We start from the raw sequence: 15,334 nt of genomic DNA on the forward strand, positions 1-15,334 counted from the left end.
CAGCTCCCCTCCACCAGACAGACGTCCCAGCAGCAGCAGCACCCTCATGCTAGTGCTCCTCTGACCTAATGACTCACTGCATCATCAACTTCTGCATCACATTGCCAACAAACAGCACTGTTCAAGATAAGCAAGGGAAATTCACAGTAAAAGGAAGAGTACACATTATCAGTGTTTCGTAGTGAAACCGCATAATAATATGAGTATAAAATCTTTGATTGGTGCAGTTTCATTGTTATAACAGCCTACAAAGTCTGCTGTTCACTTTGAATGCTTCACAGAACATAAATGTGACCCTGGACCACAAAACCAGTCTTAAGTCGCTGGGGTATATTTGTAGTAATATCCAAAAATACATTGTATGGGTCAAAATTATCAATTTTTCTTTTATGCCAAAAATCATTAGGATATTAATTATAGATCATGTTCCATGAAGATATTTAGTGAATTTCCTACCGTAAATATATCAAAACTTAATTTTTGATTAGTAACATGCATTGCTAAGAACTTCATTTGGACAACTTTAAAGGTGATTTTCTCAGTATTTTGATTTTTTTTTGCACCCCCAGATTCCAGATTTTCAAATAGTTGTATCTCAGCCAAATATTGTCCGATCCTAAGAAACCATACATCAATGGAAAGCTTATTTATTCAGCTTTCATATGGGGTTAGAAATCTAAATTTCGAAAAATTGACATTTATGACTGGTTTTGTGGTCCAGGGTCACAAATAGATGTGTCTTCATTGCATGAGTGAACCAGAGCCTATTAAGCAGTGAAACAATTTTAGACTCACAGGTTTGAAATAGTCTTGAGCAGCCATAGACTGATACTGCATATTGGCCAGACAGATATGTCAGGGTGATGACAAATTGATCTATATTTGAGATACTTATCATTGAATAACTCTGCCCTCTCAGCTACCAGCCACCATGTCAATGCACAAATTCTGTTTTTAATCTTTAGTGAATTTACAGTTGATGTCGTGTTTAAAAAAATGTGAAGCCCGTATTTATAATACATTGTAAGGGTATTCTTAAGGCATTATAATGAATGCATAAAAAACCTCATGTTATAAAATCTCATGAATAATCATAACAACAATTATAATACATTATGGTACTTGCGTATTTGTGGTCATAACTTTAACAGTATGATTATTTATAACACACAAAGAACACCATATTAAATCTACTTTTATAATGGGCTATATCATAGCTTGACATTGTTTAGTTAAGATCTGCACAGTACCTTACTACATCTTTTGAGTGCAATGTTTATATATATAAAACTAATTGAATTAGTAGACTTAGGCAGGTAGAATATTCACATACAGTACTTGCAAAGTATCCTATACTCAGTATGTCTGTTGAGGAACCATCAACATAAAGTGTTAGCATACAGTATATTCAGCAGACACACTACTAATACTCTCATGACAGCTAGTTGACATGTAGTTACAGAGTTACTTATCAACAGCTGTCTAAAGGGTGCCATCAAAATAATAAAAAAATAAAATGTTCAAAGCAAATGTGTCTTATTACACATTCATCTGATCTGATATCTGATCTTATGGCTGTTTGAGAGAAAAAAATATGTGTATTATTGTTATTATTATTACTTATAAGTGGTCTTTGTCTGCTTTAAGTAAAGTAACATGAGTAACGTAGACTTATAATACACTATAACTATGATAAATATAATCCATTGTAACTTAAGCGGATGGATCATGTTCATTGTAAATCATCATACTCTTAAAAGCTATAACCACAAATAAGTAACTATTATAATACATTAAAACTGTTTTTATGAATATACATGAGATGATACAACATATTATAAAGTTATTTATAATGCATTATGCATTCATTATAATGCCTTAAGAATGCCTTTTATAATGTATTATAAATACGGGCTTCATAGAAAGTGTTACCAAAGGGCTTTATCACATTGCTATTAGAAGAAAAGTAGATCAGTGACCAATTAAGTAAATATGTATGTATTAATAGTTATAGTTTTATTAATATGTATTCATTGTATTTTATTACAAATGATTATTGTAGTATGTTAAAGTAAAAATGGGTTGCTTTATGATAGTTTGATGGACTTGGGATGGTTGTCAGGTCTTTGTTGAATTTTAATCAGTTCTTCAACTTTTATCCATTATTGAGTCTTAAACTGAATGTTTTCATTTGCTTTAAACCCGAGACACACTGCACGATTTTTAGCTGTCCCAGGCGAAACATTGTCGTCGTGAAACAATCGTGGCGATTTCTGTGTTCGTGGCTCCTAATCGGTGGTCCTATTTTGTACAGTGAGAGATGTTCAAAAACTGCAAACATTTACCCTTGTTTTACCCTGATGTCTGTCTGCGTATTTTGGCATGTCTTCCAGTTTTGTACTTCTGTAACTGAGTCTGAAAGTCTTTTCCAAAGTAAAGCCATCTTTCCACACCTGCTAAACACCATCTGGCTCAGCCTCCTACAGTAGCCACGCCCCAGACTCTAGCTATTGGTTGAGCTGGGATGATTGACAGATCTGAGACGATGCCTGGGAGGTTCAATGATTACACTTTAGTGGAAGACAAACCCATGAATGGCATTTTTATAGTAGTCAATGAACAATAAACAAAAAAAAGTTGAGAGAATGTATTTTCACATAAAACCCCCAAAAAACCTTCACCTTTAAGCGTTTACGTGTCTGTTTTTGTGTTTGACAGGAGCTGGTTGGCAGTAGCCCTTCACAGAGGAACTGGAAGGGAATCGCCATCGCCCTGCTGGTCATCCTGGTCATCTGCTCTCTGATCGTCACCTCCGTCATTCTGCTCACACCAAGTATGTGCTGATGTCTGCGTGCAATCATTAACACATTACAGGTCTAATATGCAAACAAAATGTTGCCGTGTCCATATTCCTGACGTGTATTTCGTCACATAAAACCCCATTTGTTAGATCTCGTTTGTATAAACTCCCATGGAAAAATGCAAATATACTAGTAAGTATGTTTAGGACTGTGTAATAGTATCTTTGTTTATTAATCAATTTAGTTTTCTGGTTTAGATCGAAGCTGTCCCTCTAATGAATAATGGGGCTGTAATGTAGGTTATGCTGAGATCTCACTGAGCATACATTTTTAACAGTGTTGTTTTTAGTCGTTTAAGCATTTGGCAAAACATCACAGGTAGTTTTTGCATGTTGTTTGCCATCCTATTTACTTCTTATATGAAAGATAAAACACACTCTCTATTTAAACAAATGAGGGGAAATGAATCTCATGCCTTCTTTGGAGCAGTGTTTCAAAATTATTTAAATGAAGGCAAAATATGCTTTAAAATAAGGTATATATACATTTATTTTGTATTTTAATTTGTTCTAAGAACTAGGATTATTTTTATGTTTTGAGAACTAGGATTCTGTAATTAAGGAATTTAAATATTTTAAGTGTGTATAATAATTTTACTTAATTATTTTACAAACGACCACCTTTAGTTGCTGTAAATACCCTAGTAAAAAATGCCATACTTTATTTAAAATGTATTTATTTCATACTAAGTATACTTCAAACCCATTAACATATTTATTGACATATCACCTAAGACTTATTAATATAAAATTATAACTAAACTTTATTTGGAGTATTTCTTTATTGCACAATGCACATTTATTAATATTATTGTCTGAAATGTGTTTTGATATCACTGTTAATAAGGATATGTATGATCTCTGTATACTATCCGTCTAAATGCAAGATAATAAAAGTGTACCTGAAGACCACTTGCAAAAGATTTCACTTTAGCACAATCAAATACAGTAGTCAACGTTTGAAGTGGATCAAAAACATTGTCCTAAGACAAGAACGCACTCTGGTTTTAGGTTTTGATCCAAATGTGATTCACAAAATTAGTTGTTTCAAATTAGCAGACGTTTAGTATACCAAAAGTACAATTACAGGGTATTTTTAAGTACATAAATATGTAATTGTATTTGTACTATACTTAGCACAAAATAAATGTATTTCAAATACATTTGAGTGTTTTTTGTAGGTTTATAGAGGTCTCAACATTGTTCCAAACAGCTCAGATTTTTACTTTTTACTTTTATAGCTCTGAGCTCTTCATATATGTCAACATCTGGCTCCTTTAGTTCTGTTTTTGTGTGTCTGAGGTTTTCCTCAATAATTTGAATAATGAACTTCTGGTATTGTTTATCAGTTGTTGTATTTTGGTACACTTAGATCATTTTGTACCAGAGTTAAACTGTGTTGTTAACGCAGGAGAGACAAAGTGATGAAGATGCCAAGCAGCTGCTGCAGCCAAAATATCCCTGGTTCTGGGTTCAATTATAGTGATTTTCCAGGGTAATTAGTAAAGCATGTATTATATGACTGTACTTTAACACAAGAAAAGTGGGCCACCGTGTTTCCCCAGAGTTCAGCTAAATATCTTTTTTTTCAAACACGAGTGATAGAGTATGTATGCAAACATGGATCAATTGTTAGAGAGGCTAAATTAGGATTCGCCTCAAGGAACGAGTGAACTCATTTTTAACCCTCACCTAATTGAGGGTGAGCTGTTTCCTTGTGTGGGGCTTGAAGAAAGAGAATCTAAAAGTACTAGACAATGGAGTATTTGAGTATTATATTGAGTACTAATGCTACTTATATATTATTTATATACAGCAGCGCTTATTAATAGCTTTTATTTTTATTTTTTCAGCTATCATTTTATTTGTAGTTTTACTGACTTTTTGTGATTTTATTGATTTTTTATTGATTAATGTATAAGTTCTGTTTATGTAGCTTTTTTTTTTAAGTTTTAGTAATTTTAGTACTTCAACAGGCAACATTTCTTTCTTTTTTGGAGTTCTTAATCTAATATTTAATTAATTAATTATTTTTTTTATTTCAAAGTAACATTTCCATCTACTTCAACTTAAAAACTTAAGTTAAATTTCTTTTTTAAGTTTTTAATCTATTTTATTTTATTTTATTTCAGCTTCATTTTAACACTATAAAATTTCCATTTACTTCAATGTAAAAACTTGAGTTCAGTTGTTGCCTTAAATGAAGTATAATCAAACTGGCTGTACAAGTTATTTCACCTTAAATTATATTAAACTTAAAATGTAACGTTATGAAAAAATTAAGTTGAAGATAATATAGTTAAATTAATGTGATGAGTAAATGGAAAATGTATGTTGTGTGTTGCCATGACTTATTGATCATGTTATTTTTTCCAGTTACATATTTATTTAACATTATTATTATTATTATTATTATAAGTTTTAGTTTCAGCTCAGGATATCAATACTGTTATAATCACAATTATTCCATATGATGAATCCATCCATATTTCTTACTTCTGCTCTTTGTATCCAGTTGCAAAGTGTTAAAATCCTGAATGGATACTTATGTAGAGAGACAAACTATTTGGGTGAGTGTCCAGTCGTCTAATAACAAAAAGCCTCTGGCTGATTAGATCAATGTGCACACTAGGGAGCCCCAGTCTCGCCCTACACCTCATGTCAGCTCTAGTAATTGGCTGTGGCCCTGTGGACCAGCGAGGGAGTTGTTTGCTGAACCCAGTTCTCACGGGACAGAAGCCATACAATATAGTGGGAGCTATGTGTCATGGTGCACACAGCAGGGAGGAACAAGGAACACGCAGACGAGGATGTAAGCTCAAATAATATGTCTTTAATGAAGACAGGGCAGGACAAGGCAAGGCAGACATCAAACACCGGGGAGTAACGAGTAGACCAGACGACATAACACTGAACAGACAGGACTATAAATACAGAGGTAAATCAGAGATAAGGAGACAAACACAGCTAGACAAGGATTAACTAATGACCACACTAGACGAGGACAGGAAACAAACCAAATAAGGGCACAAGAGGCAGGAACACATGACACACACGACAGAGGTCTGACACTATGCATACATTTATAAAAAACACTGTTGTTGTTTTCCCAGTTTCAAACTCACAAACCTAAAGTTGAAGAGCAAATGTGCTGTGAATAATAAATCAGAATCTGTAAACAAGAACACTGGGGGCGATTATTATTTTTCTACATAACTTACAAAATACTTCAAACACTCCTTTCATTGTTTGATAGAAACTCATTGTTATGGCATCCTTACTGAATGAAAAGAGAGGTGCACAACTGAAAAGAAAGGTGTTGTTGTATGTTTTGCAAGAAAATGTTATTTCTCATTCTAATATTTTATGCTCCTTCAGTCTTTTTACTTCAAAATTTCATGGTTTAATTAAATGTGTTGACATTTCTGTGAAATGTACCTGTAATTTCTGAGTGAAAAATGTTTCTATAGCAGTTTTTAATTTTTTTCAGCGCTGAAATATGAAGGAGCTATTTCAAGTTTGCAGATGTACACTAGGACAGTGGTTAGAAAACATACTCCGCTGGCAGACCACTAATCTGGGGGAAAACACCACTTTTATTGTTGAATCTATTATGTATTGTTTTTTAAATGAAAAATAATTATGTATTAAATTTATATTAAATGCAATTATCTATCACGAGCCCACTTTTTAAAAATATTTAAGTACGACTTAAGTACATCTTGATATTTAATTTCAGTTATTTTTATTGTCTTTGACATACGGTTAAAGTACTGCCGAACGTACTGACATGTGCAAACTAAAATATACTTGATTGTCATTTCAATTAAAACTTGTATGTCATGTATTTATATTTGCAGTTACACATTTGTAATTATAAAGCTGCAATTTAGTACATTTAAAATGTATTAACTTTTAATTATATATTTATTTACTTCAAAGATTTGAAGTTCTCTACAGGAGATGGCTCTACACAAGGGGTGGCTGTTTGTCTGTGTAACACCTTTATAATTTTCTTTCTATAATTTTCTATAACAATAATCTTTCAAAAATGTCAAACTATTTAAAAGGTTTTCCAGCAGTTCACCTTGACAAACTTTTATTTTCTTGCCTGTTCTTGTAATATTGTCCAAATCTTCTGCTCACAGCTGAGGATGACAGTCTGGCCTCCAAGAAGAAAGTCACGATTGAGGACATCTTCAGCGGGACGCTCCAGGCTCACGACCCTAAGGCAAGATGGATTAGCGGTGAGTGGCGGTTGAGTTTTACTCCCTGTTGTTCAGCTGCCAGCGCTGTGGGTGGATGCAGGATCTTTTTCATCATCTCATAACACCAAAGAAAGAAATTGCATCAGGATCTGCATCTGAAGCCTCATACTGATCCAATGCAATCTCTGTGGTACTTCAGATGAAAATCCCCATTTAATATGGACAGGTGTGGAGATATATTCTTCCCCAGCATTGCATATTCTTCTCTTCCTTTGTTCAGGCTTGAATTCTTTCACATTAGCTTAGAGGCTCTGGGTTTTCATCATACTCTTAAAGCAAATGACTGCAGACTGAGAGTCACTGTATTGTACTTTATTGACTGTAAAACTTGGATAGGGCTGTGTATTACTTTCCATTTCTAACCATGCAGCATACAGTACCTGGTAAAAAAAAATATATATATATTTTCTAGCTGGTTTAGACTGGTACATGGTTTCCATCTGGTTCAAACTGCTCATTTATGATCATCAGGTGATCATGGTTTGCTCAATGTGATTAATAGCTGGGTATTTATTTTTGACAAGGTAGACAATCCTGTTTAAGTAGTTTATTGAAACTCGTTTCCTCCATGGAATTAAAAAAAGGTAATTGTGACTTTCATCCCACAGCTGAGACATTTGCTCAAAATTCTGAACTTATATATCACAATTTTGTCTTTTTTTCTCACAATTCTGATAAAAAAGTTTTTTTTCCTCTCAGAATTGAGATGTACAGTATACTCATATTTGTAAGAAAAAAGTCAGAATTAAAATCCACAGTTGCCTTTTTTATTTTGTAGTGAAAAAACAAAACAAAAACAAAATCAAAAACAGAATTCCGAGATGTAAAGTCCAAATCTGAGAAAAATTCTGGATTGATATATATAAACTCTAATTCTAAAAAACAAAAGTCAGAAGTTTGAGAAGTAAACTCTATTGTTAGATGTAAATTTTGGATGATTGACATCAATTGAGATGTAAACTCAGAATAAAAAAAAAAAAGTCAGAACTGAGATGTAAACTCAGAAAGAATTCTAAAAAAAAAGTCAGAATTGTGAGATGTAAATTCTAAAAAATGAGTTAAAAAGTCCATATTGTGAAGAAAAAAAAATATAAAAAAATATAAAAAAATATAGTTTGCTTGCTTGTTTGTTTTATAGGCATTTTTAGGCTTCTATGTTAGAACTGGTATACAACCTTGGACCACCAAGAAGTAGCCGCTAGCTACTTATGTAACTGTTTTTTTAAAATGTATATACATTCCTATAGGTCTCTGTAAGAAAGAACTAACAAGTATATGTAAATTTTTAATCTAAATATAATTTGGCTGTTAAAGACAGCGCAGCAGTTGGGTCAGGCTAATTAACCGTGAGAGCAGAGGTCGGCATGACCTCACAAAATGGGCAAATCCCCTTCCCCCAAGACTCCACCTATCCCCAAACTCATCGATCTACATTAGCATGTCACATAATCTTCAACAACTTTTGCATGTTTTCTATTTTTGTTATTGGATTGTTCCATGTACGAATTCATCTATAATAGCTATAATCACTATAATTGCATCATCTCAGTATTTCCAGTGTTTACAATTGCATTGAATGGTGTGATTGTACAAGACATAAAGCAGCATACTCAAATACATCTATTCATTTTTAAAGTGCCTGATTGTTCTGTGCATTTCAAAGCTCTAATATTAATACATTCTGTTTGAGGTTTAATGCAGTGTATTTCTATATCAACAATGAATCTTTGTAAAAAAAAGAAGTAGGCCTACATTTTATCTGGAAATAAACCTATGCTTATTCAGGAAATAATAAACATTAAAAGAACATACCTCACTTAGTGCAAACTAAATGTAATGTTTTCAGAAACTTAACTGTATGTTATTTAAAATAACATGAAATTAGTCGAATGGTAATATTTTACAATAAGGTTTCGTTAGTTAGTTAATGATTGTTACAGTATTTATTCATTTTTGTTTATGTTAGTTAATACAAATACAGCTGTTATAGTTGTTAGTTCATGTTCGCTCAAGTCCATTACGTAATATTAACAGACAACTTTAGATTTAATAATGTATTAGTAAATGTTGAAAATAACATCAAATAAAATGAATAAATGCTTTAGAAGTATTTTTCATTGTTCATGTTAACTGTTGTAGCCTATAATATTGATAGTCAACAAGTAGGTAGGTAGTTAACTATATAAAGTGTTGTAATGCGCTACTGTTGAACTTTAGGGTGCTTTTTGACCTTCTTAAGTAGGACTTAAGTACATCTTTATGCAATATCATAATTCTATAGAAATATGCAAGTGTACTGACAAATGTATTGACAAGAATTTATAGTAAACTAAAATATACTTTATTTTGATTAAAACGTGTATGTCATGCATTTAAATATATTTGTAATCACACATTTATAATGAAGTTGCAATTTAGTACAATTAAAATATATTAACTTCAGTGTAATGTTAAATAACACACAGTTAAGACTATATTCAAGTACTTCACATGTACTTTAGTTTGTTAGTCAACACATCAAAATAAGTGTACTTCTGTAAAGCATGTCAAAAGATCATAAAACAATTCAAAATGTACTTTAAAGTAAAACTTTAAACTATTGCAAAGTGTATACTTTCCAAAAGTGTAATAAAGTGTTAAGAAATATAGTCAAGTGATATAATTAAGTACAATTGCTCTTTAAGTACAAGTGGCCATTTTTCATTAATATTATAATATCTGCAAGTACTTTTAAGAAAAATTATACTTTTAACATTTGAAGCAAACTCTAAGTGTACATTCAATACAATTAAGCATGCTTCTTTTTCACTATGTGAACAAATTAACGGTAGGGTTCTCTGTCTCAGACTACAGTGAAAAAGCAAGAAAAGCATAAGCACTTTAACAAACACTGGACTTCAGAAGAAGAGAAACTGTAACCAAGCGCTTCTGCTTGCTGTAGTGTTTTGCACGCTATCATTGAAGGTAGTTCTCACTGAGGTTGTTCTGGTGTAGGTCTCTAATGCTAAGGCTCTTGTTGATGCTTTATTTGAGCTATCTGAAATTTCAATCGATTTTTGGCAGGGTGAAGAATAGGGGTGTCCTTTGTTTGTCCTTGTTTGTGTTGTAAAGGTGCAGCCCTGGTGTCTTGTAAACCGTGCAAAAGATGTAAATCATGTTTTGATCTGCATTTTGATTAATCATTTTTCGTTATTCTGCTGCTGAAAATGCGTTTGTTGATTTAAGGCTGTGTTTACCTCGGAGAAACAGCCCTATTATTCTCTCTGACATGCTCCACAACTCAGCGTCGAGCCTTTTTAAAAGCGATCACTCGTCTGTATTATTTATCAAGGCGTGCGCTATCTGCATTCAGGTCTGGAGCAGACTTGTTTACCGGGGTAGGTATAACATTTACAGCCTGCATAAATAAAGAACACAGTTGCCTTAGCAAAACAGGAACTTTTAACGCTGGGACAAATGAGCCAATGCTTTAAAATGAGCTGGAAATAGGTTTTAAAGGCTTTTCAAAAATAAATTAATGAATGCATAATTATATATACATATATGCACACATATACACACACACACACACACACTATAAAATATCTAACTAAAAACTAAACATTTTATGATTGTTGAACGTTTTCAATTGGTTCATCTAAAGTAATTAAACTGTTAAAAGACACTCAGTATCTATCTATCTATCTATCTATCTATCTATCTATCTATCTATCTATCTATCTATCTATCTATCTATCTATCTATCTATCTATCTATCTATCTATCTATCTATCTATCTATCTATCCAAAGTTTTTGTAATATTCAAAGTTTTTGAGAGTAGTATATTTAAATTATCTTTGTTCACTGCATTTATTTAAGCAAAACTACAGTAGTATGTTAATAAAATATTTTTTTTATTTTAAAGGGGTCATATGATGCTTTTTTTAAAGATAAGGTAAGAGATTTTGGATTTGCTTCTGCTTCAGATAATATTGAAGTCAGGTGATTTGTCTGGCCAGGGCGGATCAGGGGCATCTCGGTGCTCCGACACCATATTTTTCTCATTTTAGGATTGGTATCTGTGATTCTGTGAAGTTCTCTGTGGTTGGTTTTTGTAGAAATGGGGTCTTCAAGGTGAATATTGAGGTTTGCTATCACTTTGCTGTAGTAGTTCTGTGTTGTTTGTCCCATGCTCAGTGGTCTATATCATTCACTTTTTTGTTTTCACCCACTATTCTTCTTCACTGATGAAGACTTTCTATGTTTGTGTACGCAGCCATGATTTTGAAGACTGTTGGTCTTAAAAAGGCAAACACACTGTAAATCTTTAAGGCAACCAGCTTCAGCAGATTTTTGAGTTTTCGCAACTTTTTGTTGTGTAAACTTAAAACAAGAAGTTGAGAAAACTCAAAAATTGCCTTAAACTTTTAAGTTTGCCTAACATTTTGTTTTACAGTGCAGTAGGGTGGTTGAGGTTACAGATGCTCCTGCTAAACTTCCGGCTTCCATGATTTGTCCTTTGTGTAAATCTGACACATCTCCCATTTCACCGAGCGCTTGTACTAAACACTGCTGAACACACATTTTACTACACTGATATACCTAGAGAATATAGACAAGGATAAATAAAAAGTAATTGCAATGTTTGTTTTTTCACTGTAGTCTGCACAAATTTTATAATAATGGGTGTTATTTTGTCCATATATATATATATATATATATATATATATATATATATATATATATATATATATATATATATATATATATATACTGTGTGTGAATTATTAATTAGTTATGTTTGGGAATAATTAATTATTAATTTGGTAATGTACAGCTAGCTGAATATGATCCCAAAAGAAAGATTTATAGTGATAAAACAAAACTCTCTCTCTCTTTCTTTATTTTGTGACAATGACCAGCTGACTGTACTTGATATGTATTTCATGGATAATCATTTTTTCTTCTTCCTCTTCAAAGACACCGAGCTGCTGTACACTAAAAAGGACAGGAATGTGATGAGACACAACGTGCTGACCAATACCTCCAAGACTGTGGTGGAGAACACAACATTCGAGAGTTTCAAAAACCAGGTTCTTACCTCTTTGATTAACATCAAAACATACAGATGTTTTGTACAAAAAAAAAATTAACTTCAGAGCTAAAAGGCATGATTTTTTTTTCTTTTCTTTCAGGGATCCTACAAACCGATCACATACAGAGTGTCTCCTGATCTAAAATATGTGCTGGTGGCCTACAATATTGTGCCGGTAAATGCTTCCTATTCTGATTTATAATGTGAAGAATCTAGCTATGTTTGTTACTCAAATCCTCTTATCTGTTGCATCACATCTCTTTGTAAAAGATGACACGATGTGCGACTGATAGCTTCTAAAGGCCATCTCGTCTCTTCTCTTTGTTCTACAGCTTTATCAGTACTCCTTCATGGCCTGTTACATCATCTGCAGCCTTGACTCTCCGTAAGTCTTGTTGTTGAGACTGAAATCCTTCCACATTCTCACCGGTTTTTCTTTTACTGTCATCTCGCCTGAGCTTTTCAGAGAGGACAGAGCCATTGTGGAGAACTGAATTGTGGGTAGCACTACCACCTAGTGTGTTTCCTAAGAACTGGTGTCATTTCCCCAGAGCGGTCCGTGTCTGTGCAAATATAATTAGTCGTTCTCCCTCCCTCCAGTCTAAATTATTCATTACGAGTAGCCTTAAACATTGCAAGGGATTTCAGATTTTGACCCACCAAATACATCAACATGATAATTGTATAGGATACTTCGGTAATTAGACTTCAAATAGGTGAAACAAGCAGACACACATCTTTCTCATTCAGCTCACACACACTTTCACGCTCTCCGTCATTCTAACAGACACATATGAGACTATTTGACCTTCTCTGGTGATGCATTGCAATACATTTCATACATGAATGCAAAGAAGCACACACACACACACACTCACACAAACACAGTCGTCCTTTAATGGTTTTGAGATTGGTTTGTTTTTTGACAGAGAGAAAGTGGAGCTGACCCCTAATGAGGTGCAGAGCACTGCACTGCAGTACGCCGGCTGGGGTCCCAAAGGACAGCAACTGGTAAGAGAATCACACACACACACACACACACACTCCCACCGATGACTCACTGAAAAAATATGAGGCAAACTTCAAAAAAAGCTACAATTAAATACCACAAGACACAAACACAGTTATAAGAGATTGCTTTAATATGTAGCCTTTCTGTATAGCCTGACATTCATTATAACATTAATAAGTGGAGCATGTAACAGGTTGAAAAGAATGTCATCAGACATGCAATATGCATGTTTACTGCTTAAACAAGTTAAATATTAATAACATTCAATTGTGAATACATGCAAAAATTGTATGTATATTCTGCATATATTATAACAATAAGATTGTTATTATTTCTTTCAGTATTTTATATTCTTTTCCTGGAAAAAGTGTGAGTTTTATTGAAACATGCATGAAATAACCATCATGATCATGATAATCTACATCAAATCCTGGTTTGCCTTGATCCACTGGTTGTGATAGAAAACTAAAGAAGCCCAAATCCGCACTAATCTTTAGACAACAGTGTGTTTTAGGCTTTCAGCTCAATTTGACTTAAACTCTAAAGTAAAACAGCTCTTTTTCGTGGTGCTAGAAGAACATGGATGTGTCATACCTGAGCTGTAAATAGTAATCGCATCTATAAGGCAAGTATATATTTTAGTCTAGCTGTAACTAGTCACTATTTCACAGTAAGTCTCAATAAAACAAATTCTTAACATTTTGAATTGTCTTGTATGCCATATACACTATAGTTCAAAGGTTTGGGGTCAGTAGTAATACTTTTATTAGGCAAGGATGCATTGAATTGATCAAAAGTGCTCAAATAAATTACTTTTCAATTCTTTATTCACCAAAGAAACCTGAAAAAAATGTATCACATTTTCCACAAAAATTTTAAGCAGTTTCTATATGTTGATAATAATAAGAAATGTTCCTTGAGCAACAAATCAGAATGTAAATATGATTTCTGATGGATCACGTGACACTGAAGACTGGAGTAATGATGCTGAAAATGAAATTAAATTAGACATAAATTACAATATTATTGTTTTATTTTATTTATGATCAAATAAATGCAGCCTCGGTGAGCAAAATACTTCTTTCAGAAACATTACAAAATTGACCATTTCCGAACTTTTGAACGATAGTGTATCTTGTGAAATTTTGAAACTATAAAAAAGTACTAGAATTAGAAAATATTGTTTAAAATAATTTGACATGAAGTCTCACTGCTTTATATTTTGTATTAACTACCCACATGTCCATAATTCTGCTCAACATTTAAATGATAATTGTGGATCAAATAAAGAAGTGTGAATCACCACCAGAACAGCACAGGATCTGGAGATGTGAGCTGCTCATATCGGCCTGATTGTGTCTGAGATAAAGCAGGACCTCTAGTAAAGCAGTGGCAGATGGCAGCAGCAGGACACAACCCCATTTCAAAAGAGCTGATTTTAGTTTCTTTCTGACCTTAATTAGTGGCGTTTGGTAGGGCAAGAATCACTGTTACTCTTACCAAAGTTAGGGTTAGAGATTCGAAGAAACCCCTAACTGTAGCTTTTAAATGTTTTAAAGGGGTAGTTCATCCAAAAAAAAAGTATTTTCATCATTTACTCACCCTCACATTACTCCAAAGCTATATGTGTTTCTCTTTTCTGCTGAACACAAAAGAAGATATTATGAAGAATGTTGGTAACCAAACAGTTTCTGGTAGCCATTGACTTCCGTTGTATGGAAAAAAATAATATATATATATATATAGAAGTCAATAGCTTCCAGCAACTGTTTGGTTACCAACATTCTTCATAATATCTTCTTTTGTGTTCAACAGAAAAGAGAAATGCATACAGGTTTGTACCAAAATGAGGGGTTACATCTCTTTAATCCTCATTCTGTACTGCTATAGATGTGAATCATGTAAATGGCTTGTTGAGAAAGGGTGCACTGTCACTGTTTTACTTTTAAATGGGCGAAAAAATCTGAACCCAAGGGGATCACATGTGTCTTTTATTGTTTGTGATGGGTGAACAAGAAAAACACAGACACAGAAGCATTACTGTGTTTGTATTAGTACTGTAGCCTGTTGTTTTTGTATCAAAATCGTCTGTTATCAGTCAACACAAGAAGTGCGATAT

At 33.2% G+C, this 15,334-nt stretch overlaps 2 protein-coding genes across 2 annotated transcripts in view; both read left to right on the forward strand.

The window, feature by feature from the left end:
• LOC306881608 (A-type potassium channel modulatory protein DPP6-like) overlaps positions 1 to 7,374 on the forward strand; it is a gene marked incomplete at both ends in the record, with an annotated part of 90,009 nt that extends 82,635 nt beyond the window's left edge. Inside the window, 3 exons of the mRNA XM_079435775.1 lie at positions 2,719 to 2,833; positions 7,009 to 7,107; positions 7,349 to 7,374. Of these exons, the coding sequence (XP_079291901.1) occupies positions 2,719 to 2,833; positions 7,009 to 7,107; positions 7,349 to 7,374 (240 nt within the window). The remainder of the gene's footprint in view (positions 1 to 2,718; positions 2,834 to 7,008; positions 7,108 to 7,348) is intronic.
• Positions 7,375 to 12,093: 4,719 nt separating this feature from the next.
• LOC306881921 (A-type potassium channel modulatory protein DPP6-like) overlaps positions 12,094 to 15,334 on the forward strand; it is a 29,830-nt gene continuing 26,589 nt past the window's right edge. The window contains exons 1-4 of the mRNA XM_079436284.1: positions 12,094 to 12,201; positions 12,304 to 12,378; positions 12,536 to 12,588; positions 13,133 to 13,214. Of these exons, the coding sequence (XP_079292410.1) occupies positions 12,127 to 12,201; positions 12,304 to 12,378; positions 12,536 to 12,588; positions 13,133 to 13,214 (285 nt within the window). The 5' untranslated portion in view covers positions 12,094 to 12,126. The remainder of the gene's footprint in view (positions 12,202 to 12,303; positions 12,379 to 12,535; positions 12,589 to 13,132; positions 13,215 to 15,334) is intronic.

This window comes from Barbus barbus (genome assembly GCF_936440315.1).
Source record: "Barbus barbus genome assembly, chromosome: 15".
Classification (NCBI taxonomy): domain Eukaryota; kingdom Metazoa; phylum Chordata; class Actinopteri; order Cypriniformes; family Cyprinidae; genus Barbus; species Barbus barbus.